This window comes from Myxocyprinus asiaticus, chromosome 10 (assembly GCF_019703515.2).
Source record: "Myxocyprinus asiaticus isolate MX2 ecotype Aquarium Trade chromosome 10, UBuf_Myxa_2, whole genome shotgun sequence".
Lineage (NCBI taxonomy): Eukaryota > Metazoa > Chordata > Actinopteri > Cypriniformes > Catostomidae > Myxocyprinus > Myxocyprinus asiaticus.
Genome location: NC_059353.1, coordinates 736,687 through 753,360, shown reverse-complemented (window position 1 = coordinate 753,360; position 16,674 = coordinate 736,687). Strand labels below are relative to the sequence as shown.

General features: G+C 45.6%; 1 protein-coding gene across 13 annotated transcripts in view; it reads left to right on the top strand.

The window, feature by feature from the left end:
- The window catches only part of LOC127446823 (plakophilin-4-like), a 266,393-nt gene that overhangs the window by 176,075 nt on the left and 73,644 nt on the right, over window positions 1–16,674 (top strand). For all 13 annotated transcript variants that reach the window (XM_051708085.1, XM_051708079.1, XM_051708078.1 and 10 more), the window contains 2 exons: window positions 8,185–8,378; window positions 9,245–9,758. In XM_051708085.1, the coding sequence (XP_051564045.1) occupies window positions 8,185–8,378; window positions 9,245–9,758 (708 nt within the window). The remainder of the gene's footprint in view (window positions 1–8,184; window positions 8,379–9,244; window positions 9,759–16,674) is intronic.

Genomic DNA, 16,674 nt, shown 5'->3' with positions numbered 1-16,674 from the left:
CCACAGTGCAACATGTCTTTTTATGAATCTGCTGGATGTAGTTTACTTTCTACATGTATCCAAACTGACTATAAATAAGTAAAGCTGGTCTCGAACTTGCGATTTGCAGGAAAAGACAGTATCAGTTGATACGAGCTATCAGTCTACATGTGACATTCAAAGTACTTCAGTTTTTAACAGTGTAATTTTAAAGAATATTATTTAAAAACAACAAAATAAGCACACACACACACACACACACACACACACACACACACACACATATATATATATATATATATATATATATATATATATATATATATATATATATGAGGGGGTCTAACACTTTTAGTGTAACACTGCCGACTAGCTAGGTCAATTATTTTTTCATTAGGGCTAACAACTGAAATTATGAATGTTCACAATGTAATTTCATTTTGTTTTTCATGAAGATAATTAAATAGCTAATATCTATGAAGCAACAATTTTACTTTATTGAAAAAGGCTGACATTCAAGCATTTTTTCTGTTGTGAAGGTTAGGGAGTGGTCGAGCACCCATCTGGGGAGAGAGAAAGCGGTAAGCACATCCACCTGAGATGAATTGTGACTAATTACCATCTCTATGTTCACAGTGAGAGTCGGGGGAGATAAAATAGATGGCCAGTTCACAGATAGAGGAGAGAGACAGACAGACTAAAGTCTTTGTGTCTGTTCCCTGAGGGAGAGTCTTGTGTTGTGTGAAGCTGAAAAGCGGACTGTTTATTAGAGTGACACTGAAAAGCATACTGTTTATTTGAGTGACGCTGAAAAGCCGTCTTATGTTTTGAGTGAAACTGTATAGCGATGGCTGGTTATTTGTGAATAAAACGGACTCACGTGAACTGTGGAAACTGGTTCCCGCTTCCTCCTTTATCTGCCCAACCTGAACATTTGTTACACTGGTGCCGAAACCCGGGCATACCACCTCCTACCACTGCTGACCGGGGAGGCCCAACTCGTGACACAACAATTCCCAGTTGACAATCTCCTGAGGTACCCTGAGCTGAAGAAAGCCATCCTGCAGCAGGTCAGCCGCAGTCCCGAAGAGCATCACCGGCGGTTACGAACCCTGATGCTGAGCGAAGTCGGCCGCCCCTTTGCCTTCATTCAACAGCTCTGCGATGCCTGCCGGCGGTAGGTGCTGGCCGAGGAGCCCAGCGACATCGGGGTGTCATCGATCTCATGGTACTGGAACAATAAATCGCCAAATCACCGAAAGGAACTGCGGAGTGGGTCCAGTGCCACCGACCGGCATCGCTGGATGAAGCAGTACAGTTGGCGGAGGACCATTTAGCGGCATACCCGGGGACCGGCAAGCCTCTCTCTCTCCCTGTCATCCCTCCCCCTCCCCTCTTTTCCGACCTAACCCGTTCCCCCGGAAATGGTGGAACAATCCCCCGAGACTGGTGCCCCGGCCTCGGGGGTGTGCTAATCCCGGCTTTACCCATTCTTCCTCTCAGGTGGGGGAAGCTGCCGCCACTGGTGAGGGCGTGAGGTTTGGGCTGGTCTGTTGGACACTCCACAGGCCACCCCCTATTGAGCCGGGATGTACCAAATACCCGTGAGTATTAGGGGGGGTACGTACCAAGCCTTGGTGGATTCAGGTTATAGCCAAACCTCTATTCGTCAATGCTTAGTTCAAAATGGGGCATTGGATTCAAATAATCAGGTGAAAGTGAGGTGTGTGCACAGGGATATTTACGATTATCCTGCAGTGACCGTCACTATTTTGGGGTCAAAAACATAACATTGAGGCCGTGGTTAGTTCCCACCTCACCTATCCACTAATTTTGGGTACTAATTGGCCAGTGTGCAATGTGCTGTCATGGCCCGTTTCTATTAGCCGGGCATTCGCGGGGATGTTAGCCAGTGGTGTGCGACATGCCGTGAATGTCAGCTGGTGAATCCTCCGGCCACTCCAAAAGCGCCATTGCGCCCTCTTCCGTTGATCGCGGTTCCCTTTGACAGAGTTGGCATGGACCTCGTTGAGCCATTAGAATGGTCAGCATGTGGGCATCGCTTTGTGTTAGTTCTGGTGGACTACGCAACACGATACCCGGAAGCAGTGCCTCTTCGAACATCTCAGCGCATAGTGTTGTGGAGGCACTCTTCAGAATAATCTCCCGAGTGGGGATTCCGATAGAAATCCTCACTGACCAGGGCACTATTTTTATGTCACATACACTACGCAAGCTGTACGAATTATTAGGGATTGAATCAATTCGGACAAGCGTGTACCATCCACAAACAGACGGCTTGGTCGAACGATTTAATAAGACCTTAAAAAATATGATTCGTAAGTTTGTGCGCGAAGATGCTCGGAATTGGGATAGGTGGCTCGATCCCCTGTTATTTGCAGTACGAGAGGTCCCGCAAGCTTCCACGGGATTTTCCCCATTTTAATTATTATATGGCGTGTTAGACGAATGGGCCCATTCGTATGCAAATTTACTCGTCAAATATACCACCTCAACCTACTAAAACCATGGAGAGAGGCGGTCCCCATATCCTTGGCGACGGTAGTTCTGGAGAGGGAGGAGCTCAGCCGGGAGGTGAGTCTAAAAGCCAATCAGTTCACCCCGGTCCCTTGCGGAGACCACCTCTTGCCGTCACAACGTACAGAGGTTGCCAGGTTGCAAAATAATTTCTCTGACGTGTTCTCGCCTCCTCCGGCCGCACTAATCTCATAAAACACCACATCGAGACAACCCCCGAGGTAGTGGTACGTAGTCATCCCTACCGCTTACCCGAACACAAGAAACAAGTGGTACAGGAAGAATTAAAGGTCATGCTCAATATGGGCGTAATAGAAGAATCCCACAGTGATTGGGCCAGCCCGGTGATTCTGGTACCTTAGAGCGATGGCTCTGTCTGGTTCTGTGTGGATTATAGAAAGGTCAACGCGGTGTCTAAATTTGACTTGTATCCAATGCCACATATTGACGAACTGCTCTATCGGTTGGGCTTGGCTCGCTTTTATTCGACACTGGATTTGACAAAGGGATATTGGCAGATCCCTTAACACCGATGTCCTGTAAAAAACGGCCTTCTCCACACCGTTTGGATTACACCAATTTGTGACCCTTCCATTCGGTTTGTTTGGGGCCCTGGCTACGTTTCTGCTGCTTATGGACCGAATCCTCAGACCGCACACTGCATATGCTGCTGCTTATTTGGATGATATCATTATTTAATGATTAGCAGCGGCATATGCAGCATCGCTGCGATGAGCGGGGCTCACTGCAAACCCGAAGTAGTACGCAACTGGACGTGTGGAGGTATCTGGGGTTCCACTTGGGTCACGGCCGGGCGCAACCTCAAATTGATAAAACCTCAGCGATCACGACCTGCCTGAGATCCAAGACCAAAAAGGAGGTGAGACAGTTTCTGGGGCTGGCCGGCTACTATCGAAGGTTTGTGCCTAATTTTTCTGATGTCACCAGCCCGCTGATTGATCTCACTAAAAAGGGAGCCCCAGACCCGGTCCAGTGGACGGAGTTGTGCCAACAAGCTTTCACACAGGTAAAAGCTGCACTTTGTGGTGGGCCGCTTCTGCATTCGCCTGATTTCTCTCTCCCTTTTGTTTTGCAGACGGACGCATCGGACAGGGGGCTGGGTGCTGTTCTGTCCCAAGTGGTGGAGGGGGAGGAGAGCCCGGTGCTGTACATTAGTCGAAAGCTCTCTATGAGAGAGACCAAGTACAGCACCATAGAGAAGGAGTGTTTGGCCATCAAGTGGGCGGTCCTTACTCTCCACTACTATTTGTTGGGCCAAGCATTCATCCTCTGTTTGGACCACGCCCCGCTCCAATGGCTCCACCGCATGAAGGATGCAGCGGATAATAGCGTGAAGCCTCCACACGTGCTAGGTCTCTGCGGTAACGCGCTCAACAAGCCATGTGATAAGATGCGCGGACTGACTGAATGTGAGAATTTTAAGTTTTCACACGGTGGTACTAAGGCTCAATCTGGTTGCTTACTCACTGTACCTGTCTTTGTTTTCTTTCACATGTAGACATTGGTAGTCGTGCCAGCCAACCTGATAATCAGTGCTATACATTATTCTGTCTAGTACCATTCAAGCGCATTGGTTGACTGATGAGTATGCCTGCTCAGGTCGGGTTGCAGACCTCTAGCTCACACGATGCAACAAATTCTGGCTACAACATCAGGGGGTACAGCTGCATGTAGACAAAGATGTGTTCATTTGTTCACGTTTTCGATATTTTACTTTTTTAAATTATTTTTTATTTTTCAATGCGTCACATAAATAACCCAGCTTTGCTTGACCTTTGGCCTAATTTGTTTATGATCTAAATTCCTGAGATCTGAATATGAGAGATTTATATTGGGAGTTCTGAATTTATTCTTAATCTGAACATTTGAACCTGTAATTCTATAATCTGAATTTTTACAGTTTATTCCACCTCTACAAAATTAAAACAAATCTGCAGTTTAAAAATAAAAAACAATATGCTGCAACAGTTTTGTTAAATGACACGTAGAGAATTCAAATGAGCAAATTTTAGATTGTTCTAGGTATGATAGGTATTCATCAGATTAATTTTAATTCAAAGTTTCTTTGTCTTGTATAAATACTTACTGTTGGCTGCCATTTTTCTAAATGAACATTACCAATGGATCTGTATGACTACTAAAAGTTAGTTGAGGGTAATTTGTAAAAAATTAAATGAGTAATGTTCTGTTACATTTAATAGAGAATCACCTTTAAAATGCTTTGTGTTTGTACATTCAGTGAGTTTGTATGTTGTTGCTGGAAGCAGTGGCTTATATTGACTGATTGAAATCTGTTATAGCTGTTATCTGTGATAGATTCAAGCCAAATATACAGCCAATACAATCATAAACAATCTCTACAAGATTCCACATAGCAATGAACCATGAGAGTGACTTTTTGTTATATCTTCATGTCAAATCAATAATTCATAATCTCCTCATGCATTATTCATCATGTTGTGGTGCAGTCACAATCATTCAGCTTTGAGGGAGACTACAGACTAATAGAGCACGTTTACATGCACGTTCTTACACCGATTATGCTTAATAAGCCGACAACCTGTGTGCTCATGTAAACACCTTAAACAGCTTTACTTTTTCAGTGTAAGGTCATAAACGGCTTAAGAATAAACTTACCCTTACAATTCCCATTACTATGAGACTGTGTTGCACGTAAACACCTTTACCAGTGTTCTCACCGGCTTATCCAATGTGCGCAAGTGTTGTGCGTATGCCTCTTCACAGTTTGATGTCAAAAGTAGAGAATAACAGCATATTGGTGTGCTTTTAAATGAGACATACCACATTTTTCTATAAAGCTAATTATAATGACTGTAGACTAGCCCAAACCAATTCCCCAAAAAAAAAAATCTTTAGAGAGAAAAATGTTTTTATTAATCATTTTTCCAAATGAGGACATCCCCTAAGGGAGGTTTTGTCACACTTAGCTCACTTCTGAGAAAACATTTTCACCAAACTATAGTTACATTAAGTAAACACACACATTTTATGTTTTAATTCTACATTCCTCAGATAACTGAATTCATCTTGACTGTGTGTGTTTTCGTGAACTGTATGTGCATCACTGTGCGCCGATGTGAATTGTCGTTTGATGGACAGCTGTCATTCTCCAGTGTTTTTGTTTGAGAAGTGAGGGAGAGCAGCTGTCAATGTACTGCAATCACCAGACAAGAGTGAGGGTCTGTCTACTTGACACTGCGCAGTACTACACTACACTAGTCCTTTATTACAACGAGATCCACAAAGAATTTGTGTCTACAGAAATCTCAGCAGAATCCGAACATTTAAGTTCTTTTCATCTCCAAACATTTACTGTACGTGTTTCCTGAATATTTTTTTATTTATTTTTTCTTAATTTTATTATGCTTGCTGGAATATGGATCGATGACGAACTCAAATTTTTTTGTTCAGATCTATTAAGTTATTCAAAAGTACATTAAAAATGCAATTCACACTAAACAATTACTTGAAAACACCTTTTCTATGATTAACATGTCTTCAATTTCAAAGAGTTAAAAAAAATTTCTGGGGCTTGAAGTAAAAAATGACAGTAAAAAAAGTATTATTAAAAACTTAAATTGAACTTAAATTCGAGAGAACACTTTGTGTCGGTGTCAAATTGATTCTGACAAAGAGTTCTTCAAGAAATATACAAGAATGAAACTGGCGTCCTCCATGTTTTTCTCTCCGACAACAAAACACTTGAATATGACTGAAATGCTCATAGGGTGCTGAGGAATAGAGTTAAACTAACAAAATCAGGTAATCACACTCTCAGAAAATGTATTGTCCATCTATCAGAATTGCTGTGATTACCTGGGACACTCGTGCCTACGGCTGAATTGAAGCCATGCTGATAGATGGACATACAGCACTCTTACTCGTGTGATATTGCTTAACTATACATACAGATATAAAATAAATTGAATGCTGAAGTTTAATTTGCTGAAGTTTAAAATCTCAAAATTATTATTTTCTCAGGCACACACGCTTGGTCTCACTCAGGCGGTTTCACTTTTAACACTGGTTCATATGAAAGTGAGTGAGCATTTTCGGGTGATGCGAAGAGATATGGCAGCTTGCCCGTGTCTCTCCCACACCTGGCTCACCACTTGCAGGTGAAGACTCCATTCTCCGTACAGTATTTCCGCTCCTGTGTTTATTATGCCCAGGTCATGCGTCGCACATAATAAATAAGCGTGCACTGCTCCACACAATCAGTTTCTGTGCTAGGACTTGCAGTCGAAACAATCAGTCATCAATTTTAGCCACAGGAAGTGGGGGAAAACGGATACTGCATTAACTGCATAATTTTTTTCATGCATTAAACAGTCAACTGGTAATCGCAGAAATTAATGTGCTACATTTTCCAACCCTACTATAAATGTTTTTCAAAAATGTATGAAACCAAAATGGACACAAAGATTTCATGTCTATGAATTTGACACGCGATTTAAACTAGATTTTTAAAAGATTTCACATTTTTATCAGCTCAGACAACCTTATTTGCCAACAGAAATATTTTTTAAAAAAATGTCTTGACAATCATGCACTTATTTCGGAAGTCTGTGGGGCAGCCATACAACAAATGCCCCATAGACTTCTATTACAAATGCATGTTTGTTCCCTGAGAATAATTTTCTGTGGTAATTAACAGTGCAGTGGCAAGAAAAAGTATGTGAACCTTTTGGAATTAGCTGGTTTTCTTCATTAATTGGTCATAAAATGTGATCTCATATTCATTAAAGTCACAAGTATACACAAGCATAATGTGCTTAAGCTAACAACACACAAACAATTATAATCTTTCATGTCTTTATTGAACACATCCCATTAAACATTCACAGTGCTATGGAAAAAGTAAATGAATCCTAGTTGTGGAGTGTCAAGGTGGTCTTTGCCGAACTTCAGGCATGCAGCAATGTTTTTATTGGAAAGCAGCGGCTTACTTCGTGGTGTCCTGCCATGGACACCATGGCTGTTTAATGTTTTCCATATAGTAGACTCATGAACAGAGATGTTAACTAGTTCCAATGATTCCTTCAATTCTTTAGCTGTCACTGTAGGGTTCTTTTTTACCTCATTGAGCATTCTGTGGTGTCCCCTTTGAGTCATCTTGGCTGGACGGCCACTTCTAGGGAGAGTAGCCCCAGTACTAAATCATCTCCATTTATTTGTCTAACTGTGGACAGATGAATATCTAAGCTCTTCGATATAACTTTGTTACCCTTTCCAGCTTTATACAGTACAAAGCAACAATTCTTGATCATAGGTCTTTTGAAATCTCTTTTTTGTGAGTTATGGTCCATGTCAGCAGATGCTTCTTGTGAATAGCAAACTCAAAATGTTTGAGTGCTTTTTATAAGTCAGAGTAGCTCAAACTTACACCTCCAATCTCACTTCATTAATTGGATGCCAGGTTTGCCAACTCCTGACTCTAATTAGCTTTTTTTTATCGTCTTTAGCCAATCTGCAGAATTTCACAGATTTCCACAATCAGTAGACAAAATGTGAAAAGTGCACACATTCTGTATGAGGCAGTCATTGGTGTGTCATTAGTTTCCCTAGTTAAAAACGAGTCTTAATCTCTAATTATGCCTTAACAACACTCTCTCTGTCTGTCAGGGTCTGTGGGTAACTCTCGCAGCTCTACGCAAATGAACTCATACTCTGACAGTGGTTATCAGGATGCTGGCAGCTACTACAGCAGTCAGACGCAGGGCAAGTGTGAGTTGCGACCACAGCACTCGTTCCCAGGTTCAGGAGGAAACTCCACACTGCAGAGGAACTCTAGAGCCGAGGGCCAGGCTGCAGGACAGGTACAGTACCATTAACATCAAACACCTGAGCTACAGGTGCACTTTTACGTTACTCTATACTTTATGGGCGAATATTACATGTTAAGGTCACATTTTACCCCAAATAAGCAGATAAGAAAAATAATATGAAAGTATATAACTGCGTAAAGGAAATTGAGCCTATTTTTAGGACCATTATTGTTGTTTTGTTTTTTTGTTGTTTTTGTTTTTTGCATTGTGAATGCTAAATATTTATATTACGGTCATTAAACTAAGATTTTTTACATTATGGTAATGATAATGAGGGTGAGGGTGGGGGGTTGCTTAGCATCATTGTCATAAAAATAATGCCAGAGTGCAAAAAAAATCTAAATTGTCCTAAAATAGGTTTCTTTTTCTTTATGCAAAATAGATTTATTATAGATATATATAGATAATTTCTTTCTTTTGATTTTGGGGTGAAATGTTCTTGATAGTTTTTATGTGATTTACACTTTTTTGATGTTGAGGATGTGATTTTTCTAGACTGATTTAATCTCATCAGAGGCTGATGCATGCTAAAATGACACGTATCTCGAGGGTTTACATCAACACATCTATATTTAATTGAACCTCTGTGGAGCTCATTATTATTCATCTAATGCAGGGGTGTCAAACTCGGTTCCTGGAGGGCCACATTCCAGCAGAGTTTAGCTCCAATCCTAATTAAACACACCTGAATCAGCTGATCAGTGTCTTCAGGAGTACTTGAAGATTACAAGGAGGCATTTTGGAGCAGGGCTGGAACTAAACTCTGCAGGGCTGCAGCCCTCCAGGAACTGAGTTTGACACCCCTGAAATGTGAAAAGCTTGAGATTCTGATTTTTTTTTTTCTCTCCCTCTTTCAGGCGTTAGGAGTTATGGGCGGGGCTATTCCAGGTCGGGCTATGCGGCGAGTCGTTTCAATGCCCACTCGCACTCAGTCTCCGTATGGCAGCAGCATCTCTCCGTCTCGAGGGTCCCTGCACACAGCGGGAAGCTCTTACGGGTCGCCCATCATGACCGAACCCAAACCGCTACCCTCAGTTTTCACCAGCACCACCCTTACTGGAGTCCCGCAGGCCTGCTCGCCCTACACCACCCAGAAAAACTCCCCTGTCGCCCTGCGCAGAATAGGCTCCATAAACTCCCGCTTGGGCAGTGCCAGTCGTACCACCTCACCTTACTCAGTGGGTGTGGGTTATGCAGGTGGAGAGGGGCAGATCGGGTCTGGGTCTCCGGCCCAGTCCGGGATGGCAGCTGTGCCGCAGCATTATGGGTCCACGATGCTGAGAGCGTTTGTGCATGATGGCTCTGATCCGTATAGCACACACAACTATGAGATCTACAAGCGGATCGCCCTGCATCCAGACAACCTTACAGGCCAGTATACACCATGTTATTTGAATAACAGTGTTGTGTGTAGGGGTATAGCTCTCTCTTTCTCTCTCTCTCTCTCTCTCTCTCTCTCTCGCTCTCTTTCTCTGTCTTTCTAAAGTGACTACCACTCTGTTGTCATGTGTCATGGTATGTTCAGAATGGCATACTACAATTTTTTTTTTTAAGTAGTATTTAGAATGTACACTCACTGAACACTTTTTTAGGAACACTATGGTCCTAATAAAGTGCCCGATGTGGTCTTCTGCTGTTGTAAACTATTCGCCTCAAGGTTTGATGTGTTGTGCATTCTGAGATTTTTATTCCGCAGCCTCCTTTCCAAAAGGTTACCAGTTAGAACCAAATAAAAGAACGATTAATAATTTTTTTTTTTTAAATGACAGTACTCTGTGCTAAGGGGTAGGTGAAATACCAATTGCAGTGTTGCCAGATCTTGCAAGAGAAACAAGCGTCATGGTCTGGAAAACCAAGCCCAAAATAAGTGAAAATAAGCAATACATTTTTTTTCCAGTGTGGTGGATTTATCGGCATAGAAATCATAACAAGCAGTTCATTAACAATTAAGTATAGTTTTATTTATAGATCTGCTTCTGAGTCAAAACCCGGCAGCATTAAATCTGTATTAATGCATCATATATAACAATAATTCAGTGAAGACTTGGAAACAACTGAGAAATGTAATTTTTTACCTCTAATAATGTTTTCCTTGTATCAGGATTAACCGTGCATGTAAAAGAAGTAATATACATAGTTCTACAAGTCTTCATTCACAGAATAACACATCCACAATGGGCAATTGGGCAAAGAAATGTGTGATGCAGCAGTTTCCTTCAGGATCAAAACACATATTTCATTTTTTCAGGCAACATGAAGTGATGTAATTCCAAAAATTTACTGTGATAAACCCTTTGGCCTTTAGATTCATGAAAAAAGAATCGGAACAAAATTAACCTGTTATAGCTGGTTATCAGCATTTAAAAATAATGTTTTCACTCCAGAACAAATCACTTTTTCCGGTTTTCGGTTACATTTTGCAAAAATTTTTGTTCGTTTTCGGTTTTCGTTCCTTGAACCGTTTTTAGTCCCTGATTAGGATCATATTCCCCAATAACATTATTATACATAATATTCAGCATTATATACTGTATAGTATATTAATATGGAACTATCTTTAAACCTCTGTAAACTTAAATTTTTAAGTCAGAGCATATCAGTCTCGCTCTTCAGACGGACACTTTTTCCCGCTACTGGTTTCAATGTCAGTTTTTGCAGTTTCAGCCGAACTCATTGTACAACACCTGTGGCTGCTAGTGTGCAATTGTATTTTAGAATCAGAATCAGAATCAGAATGAGCTTTATTGCCAAGTATGCTTACACATACAAGGAATTTGTCTTGGTGACAGGAGCTTCCAGTGTACAACCATACAAAAACAATACAAAAACAGCAGCAAGACATTGATAATAATAAAAAATAATAATAATAATTATACACATACGTAAAGACACACACATACATACATACACACATACACATGGGTAGTGCAAATCTAATACAATCTGTTATGTACAGTGTAAATACAAATCTGTTATGTACAGTGCAAATTTTTTTTTCCAGAGGAATGAAATGGCAGAAGAGGTTGGATGTGTTGGATAAATATAAGAAAGACTAAACTGTGTATTGCACATAGTTATTGCTCAATGGGGCAATTTAGCAATTTACCATGTATTGTAGGCAGTGTTGTCACGATACCAAAATTTCAGTAGTCGGTACATGTGTACCAGTGAATTTGACAATTCTCGATACCAAAACTAATACTAAATAATTTATTAATTAGGTAAACAACATTCTAAGAAATTATTCAGCACAAGGAAACAACAGTAATTAAATAAGTACAAAGAAACAAATTAAGGAAACAGTGCTTACATTTTCTAACAGCAGTGTCAATTAGGGTTGCGTGGTTTACCGGTACTAACGAAGTACCGCGATACCAAAAAAATGTAAACGGTACGATATCATCTTGATGATAATTTCAGTACCATATTACAGTATGCTGTTATTAGCAAAATTATATGAGATGTGACAAATTTGAGAGGAAATCAATGACAATTTGAAAATAAAATAAAATAAAAAACCTCTGGATATGGCCAAGTGTGATCATTAAACAGCAGAAGGATGTCATTTAATTAAATATTATACAGTCACATGCACTGCACGCTACAGAATGAGAAGAGGTGCTGCTCTACTCTGTCATGATTCCCACACACACGCATGCGCACACACTCACACAAACGCAACACACACTGCGGTTTTCATGCTGTGTGTTTAGAGTATAAGTGGCTGTTCCCTATCTGTCACTCACTCGACGTTGTGTCGATGTAGTGACACTAGGGGTCACTCTTGAGAGCCCGAGACACCTCTAGTCTTTGATAAAAGGCCAATGAAAATTGGCGAGTGGTATTTGCATGCCACTCCCCCAGACATACGGGTATAAAAGGAGCTGGTATGCAACCACTCATTCAGATTTTCTCTTCGGAGCCGAACGGTCATCCTCATTGAGCTGAATACTACTGTTCATTCACCTCTGCTGGATCTGACGGCGCATTTCAGCGGCTTCTTCCTCCTCTGCACTGGTGCACTGCAGAGAATGCCCCAGGGCGCTTCGGCAGAAAAACTAGAGAGTATATTTTCTGAAAGAGCTTTTTCCCTCTAAAAGAGTATACATTTCTCTAAAAGAGTGCACACACGGAACGTCTTTTTAAAGATGCCTTTCCGATTGTGTGTTATTCCTGGTTGCGGTCGTTATCTCTCAACTTCGGATGGTCATGATCGCTGTCTTTCCTGTCTGGGCGCGACCCACACGGAGGCAGCATTTGTGGATGGTTCATGTTCTCACTACGAGAACATGACCATGGCAACGTTGCGGTCGCAGCTTGCTTTCGTAAGAAAGCAAGCCACCCCAGCGGCTCCCCGCCTGGGTCCTTCTACCTATGGGTATGAGGCCAGCGCGGATAGCACTGGGAGCGATTTGGGGACCCCAATGGGATCGTCTCCACCGGGTATCCCCCCGCGGACCTCCCATTCCTCAGCACGCTCGTCTGCCCCAATCGGGCTTCCGGATGAGTTCGCTGGCTCGTCTCACGGTGAGTCTGGCTTCTTGTTCGGAGCCCACGAAGATGATGAGCTCTCGAGTGCAGCATCGGAGAGCGGGCTTGTCCAGTTGGACGCAGAAGCCTCAGCTGGGCTTCCCCCTTCGGGGACGATTGCCCAGTCACAGGCCGATGCCGAAATAATGGACATGCTTTCCCGGGGCGGCCGCGAGCGTTGGGTTAGAGGGGAACCCTCCGCTCTCCCCTGAACCCTCGCGGCTTGATGATTGGTTTCTGGGCTCACGGCACCGCTCAAAGCAGCCATGCCCTGCTCCAGTGCCATTCTTCCCGGAAGTGCATGACGAGCTGTCAAGTTGTGGGAGGCACCTTTTACTGCCCGGCCCCGATTCCCAGTTCCCCCGCTCTCACTACCCTCGATGGCAGGGCGGCCAGGGGCTATATAGCAATTCCCCCAGTGGATAAGGCGCTCACGGTGCACCTATGCCCGCAGAGCGCCGCCACCTGGCGCGGACGCCCTAAGCTCCCGTCCAAGCCCTGTAGGCTCACGTCGTCCCTGATGGCTAAAGCCTACAGCGCTGCTGGACAAGCCGCCTCTGCCCTACACGCCATGGCTCTTCTGCAGGCCCACCAAGCCAAGGCACTGAAAGAACTGCACGAGGGTAGTTCCGCCCCAGATTTCTCAGCAGTGAAGCAGCAGACGGAGGCAATCCGGCACATCCTGCCCCGGCGTGGCTCAAGATCCTACACCCCGTCTGCTCACCCCTGTGGTGACTGCACCGGCTCCACCGTAGCCCACCCCTCCGGTCCAGCCCCGGCGTGGAGCCCACCGCAGGAAGCCGACACCACCCGTCTCACAGCCAGCGCCGAAGAACCCATGGAGGTCCTCAAAGCGCCCCTGAGATGGGAGACCCAGGGACCAGGGAACCGACTCACGTGGAGCTGGTAAGAAGACCACTCCATCCCCTGGTGGAGGGCCAGGTGGAAAATCTTTTGTTGCCTTTTTGTTTGATTTCGCTGTATGCCCAAGTGGCTGCGGTACCCAACAGTTCAGCAAAAGAGCGGCTTCCTTCCTCCCTGGGTCACATACCCGGTGTGTACGGTCGTCACCACGACTACCGTCCATGGGCAAGATTGGCACTCCAGCGGTGGCCTTTCCTCCCCTGAGCACCCAGCTGTGGCACACAGCCGCCCCCGATGTGGCAGTCTCCACAGGTTATGAGGACAGGCCTCTTCCTCCTCCGTCCCAGGCTGTTCCAGGAGTGGTCACAAGGAGTCAGGTAAGTACTTCGATGTCCCTAGACTCAGCACGGCCATGACGTGGTGTGGCACCTCGAGCTCCGCCCCGCTGCGAGGCCCCACCTGCTGGTACGTCCGACGACGTTGTCCCCTTGGTCCCCATCGCGCGGAACTTGGACGCGTGGCTCGCACTTTCCAATCCGTCGCGATGGCTGATCCGGACCGTTCGACTTGGCTACGTGATTCAGTTCACCAGGTGCCCGCCCAGGTTCAGCGGTATTCACTTCACCTTGGTCAAGGGCAAAAACGCTGCCACCCTGCACGCGGAGATCGCTACCCTCCTACGGAAGGACGCGATAGAACCTGTCCCTCCAGCCGAGATGAAGAAAGGGTTTTACAACCCCTACTTCATCGTACTGAAAAAAGTACTGAACCGGGCTTTACACAGACTCCTGTTCAAGATGCTGACGCAAAAACGCATTCTGGCGAGCGTCCAGCATCAAGATTGGTTCGCGGCGGTAGACCTGAAGGATGCGTACTTCCACGTCTCGATCCTTCCTCGACACAGACCCTTCCTGTGGTTCGCGTTCGAGGGTCAGGCGTATCAGTACAAAGTCCTCCCTTTCGGCCTGTCCCTGTCTCCACGCCCCATTAAGGGAGGTGGGCATTCGCATTCTCAACTATCTCGACGACTGGCAAATTCTAGTTCACTCTTGAGACATGTTGTGCACACACAGGGACCTGGTGCTCTCACACCTCAGCCGACTAGGGCTTCGGGTCAACTGGGAAAAGAGCAAGCTCCTCCCGGTTCAGAGCATCTCTTTTCTCGGATTGGAGTTGGACTCAGTCTCCTTGATGGCGCGCCTTATGAACGAGTGTGCCCAGTCGGTGCTGGCCTGTTTGAAGGTGTTCAAACAGAAAACAGCGGTTCCACTGAAACTTTTTCAGAGGCTCCTGGGGCATATAGCGTCCTCGGCGGTGGCCACCCCGCTTGGGTTGATGCATATGAGACCGCTTCAGCATTGGCTCCAGACTCGAGTCCCGAGATGGGCATGGCGCCACGGGACACATCGCATGGCCATAACGCCGGTCTGTCACCGTCTTTTCAGCCCTTGGACCGACCTCTCATTTCTACGAGCAGGTGTTCCTTTAGAACTGGTCTCCAGGCACGTCGTGGTCACGACAGATGCCTCCAAAATGGGCTGGGGTGCTGTTTTCAATGGGCACGCAGCCGCCGGCCTCTGGACGGGCCCGCGACTGCATTGGCACATCAACTGCCTTGAGTTGTTGACAATTCTGCTCGCCCTGCGGAGGTTCCGGCTGTTGATCCAGGGCAAGCACGTGTTAGTTCAGACAGACAGCACGGCAATGGTAGCATATGTCAACCGCCAAGGCGGTCTGTGCTCTCATTGTATGTCACAACTCGCCCGCCATCTCCTCCTCTGGAGTCAGCAGCACTTCAAGTCGCTGCGAGCCACTCACATCCCGGGCAACCTCAACATTACAGCGGACGCGCTGTCACAGCAGGTTGCCCTCAGGGGAGAGTGGAGACTCCACCCTCAGGTGGTCCAGCTGATTTGGAGTCGATTCGGACGGGCACAGATGGACCTGTTCACCTCCCAAGAATCCTCCCATCGCCCGCTCTGGTACGCCCTCACCGAGGCTTCCCTCAGCATAGATGCGCTGGCACACAGCTGGCCCCCTGGCATGCGCAAATATGCATTTCCCCCAGTGAGCCTGCTTGCACAGACCCTGTGCAAGGTCAGGGAGGACGATGAGCAGGTCATCCTGGTAGCACCCTACTGGCCCACCCAGACGTGGTTCTCGGACCTCACACTCTTCGCAACAGCTCCCCCCTGGTGAATTCCCCTGAGGAAGGACCTTCTCTCTCAGGGACGGGGCACCCTCTGGCACCCATGCCCAGACCTCTGGAATCTCCATGTCTGGCCCCTGGATGGGACGTGGAAGACCTAAGCAGGTCTACCACCCACGGTGGTAGACACGATCACTCAGGCTAGGGCCCCCTCTACGAGGCGCCTGTATGCTTTTAAGTGGCGTCTGTTCACTAAGTGGTGTTCTTCCCGATGCAAAGACCCCCAGAGATGCGCAGTCGGATCAGTGCTTTCCTTCCTGCAGGAGAGGCTGGAAGGGAGGCTGTCCCCTTCCACCTTGAAGGTGTACGTTGCTGCCATAGCAGCACACCACGACGCAGTCGACGGTAAGTCCTTAGGGAAGCATGACCTGATTATCAGGTTCCTTAGTGGCCTCTCTGTAGTTCTTAAGGGTCTATAGAGAGCCCCCTTTGAGCCTTTGCAGTCAGCCGAGCTTAAGACATTCTCCTTGAAGTCTGCCCTCCTGACTGCGCTCACTTCCATCAAGAGGGTAGGTGACCTGCAAGCATTCTCTGTCAGCAAAACGTGCCTGGAGTTCGATCCAGGATACTCTCACGTGATCCTGAGACCCCGACCGGGCTATGTGCCCAAGGTTCCCACCACCCCTTTTAGGGACCAGGTGGTGAACCTGCAAGTGCTGCCCCAGGAGGAGGCAGATCCAGCCC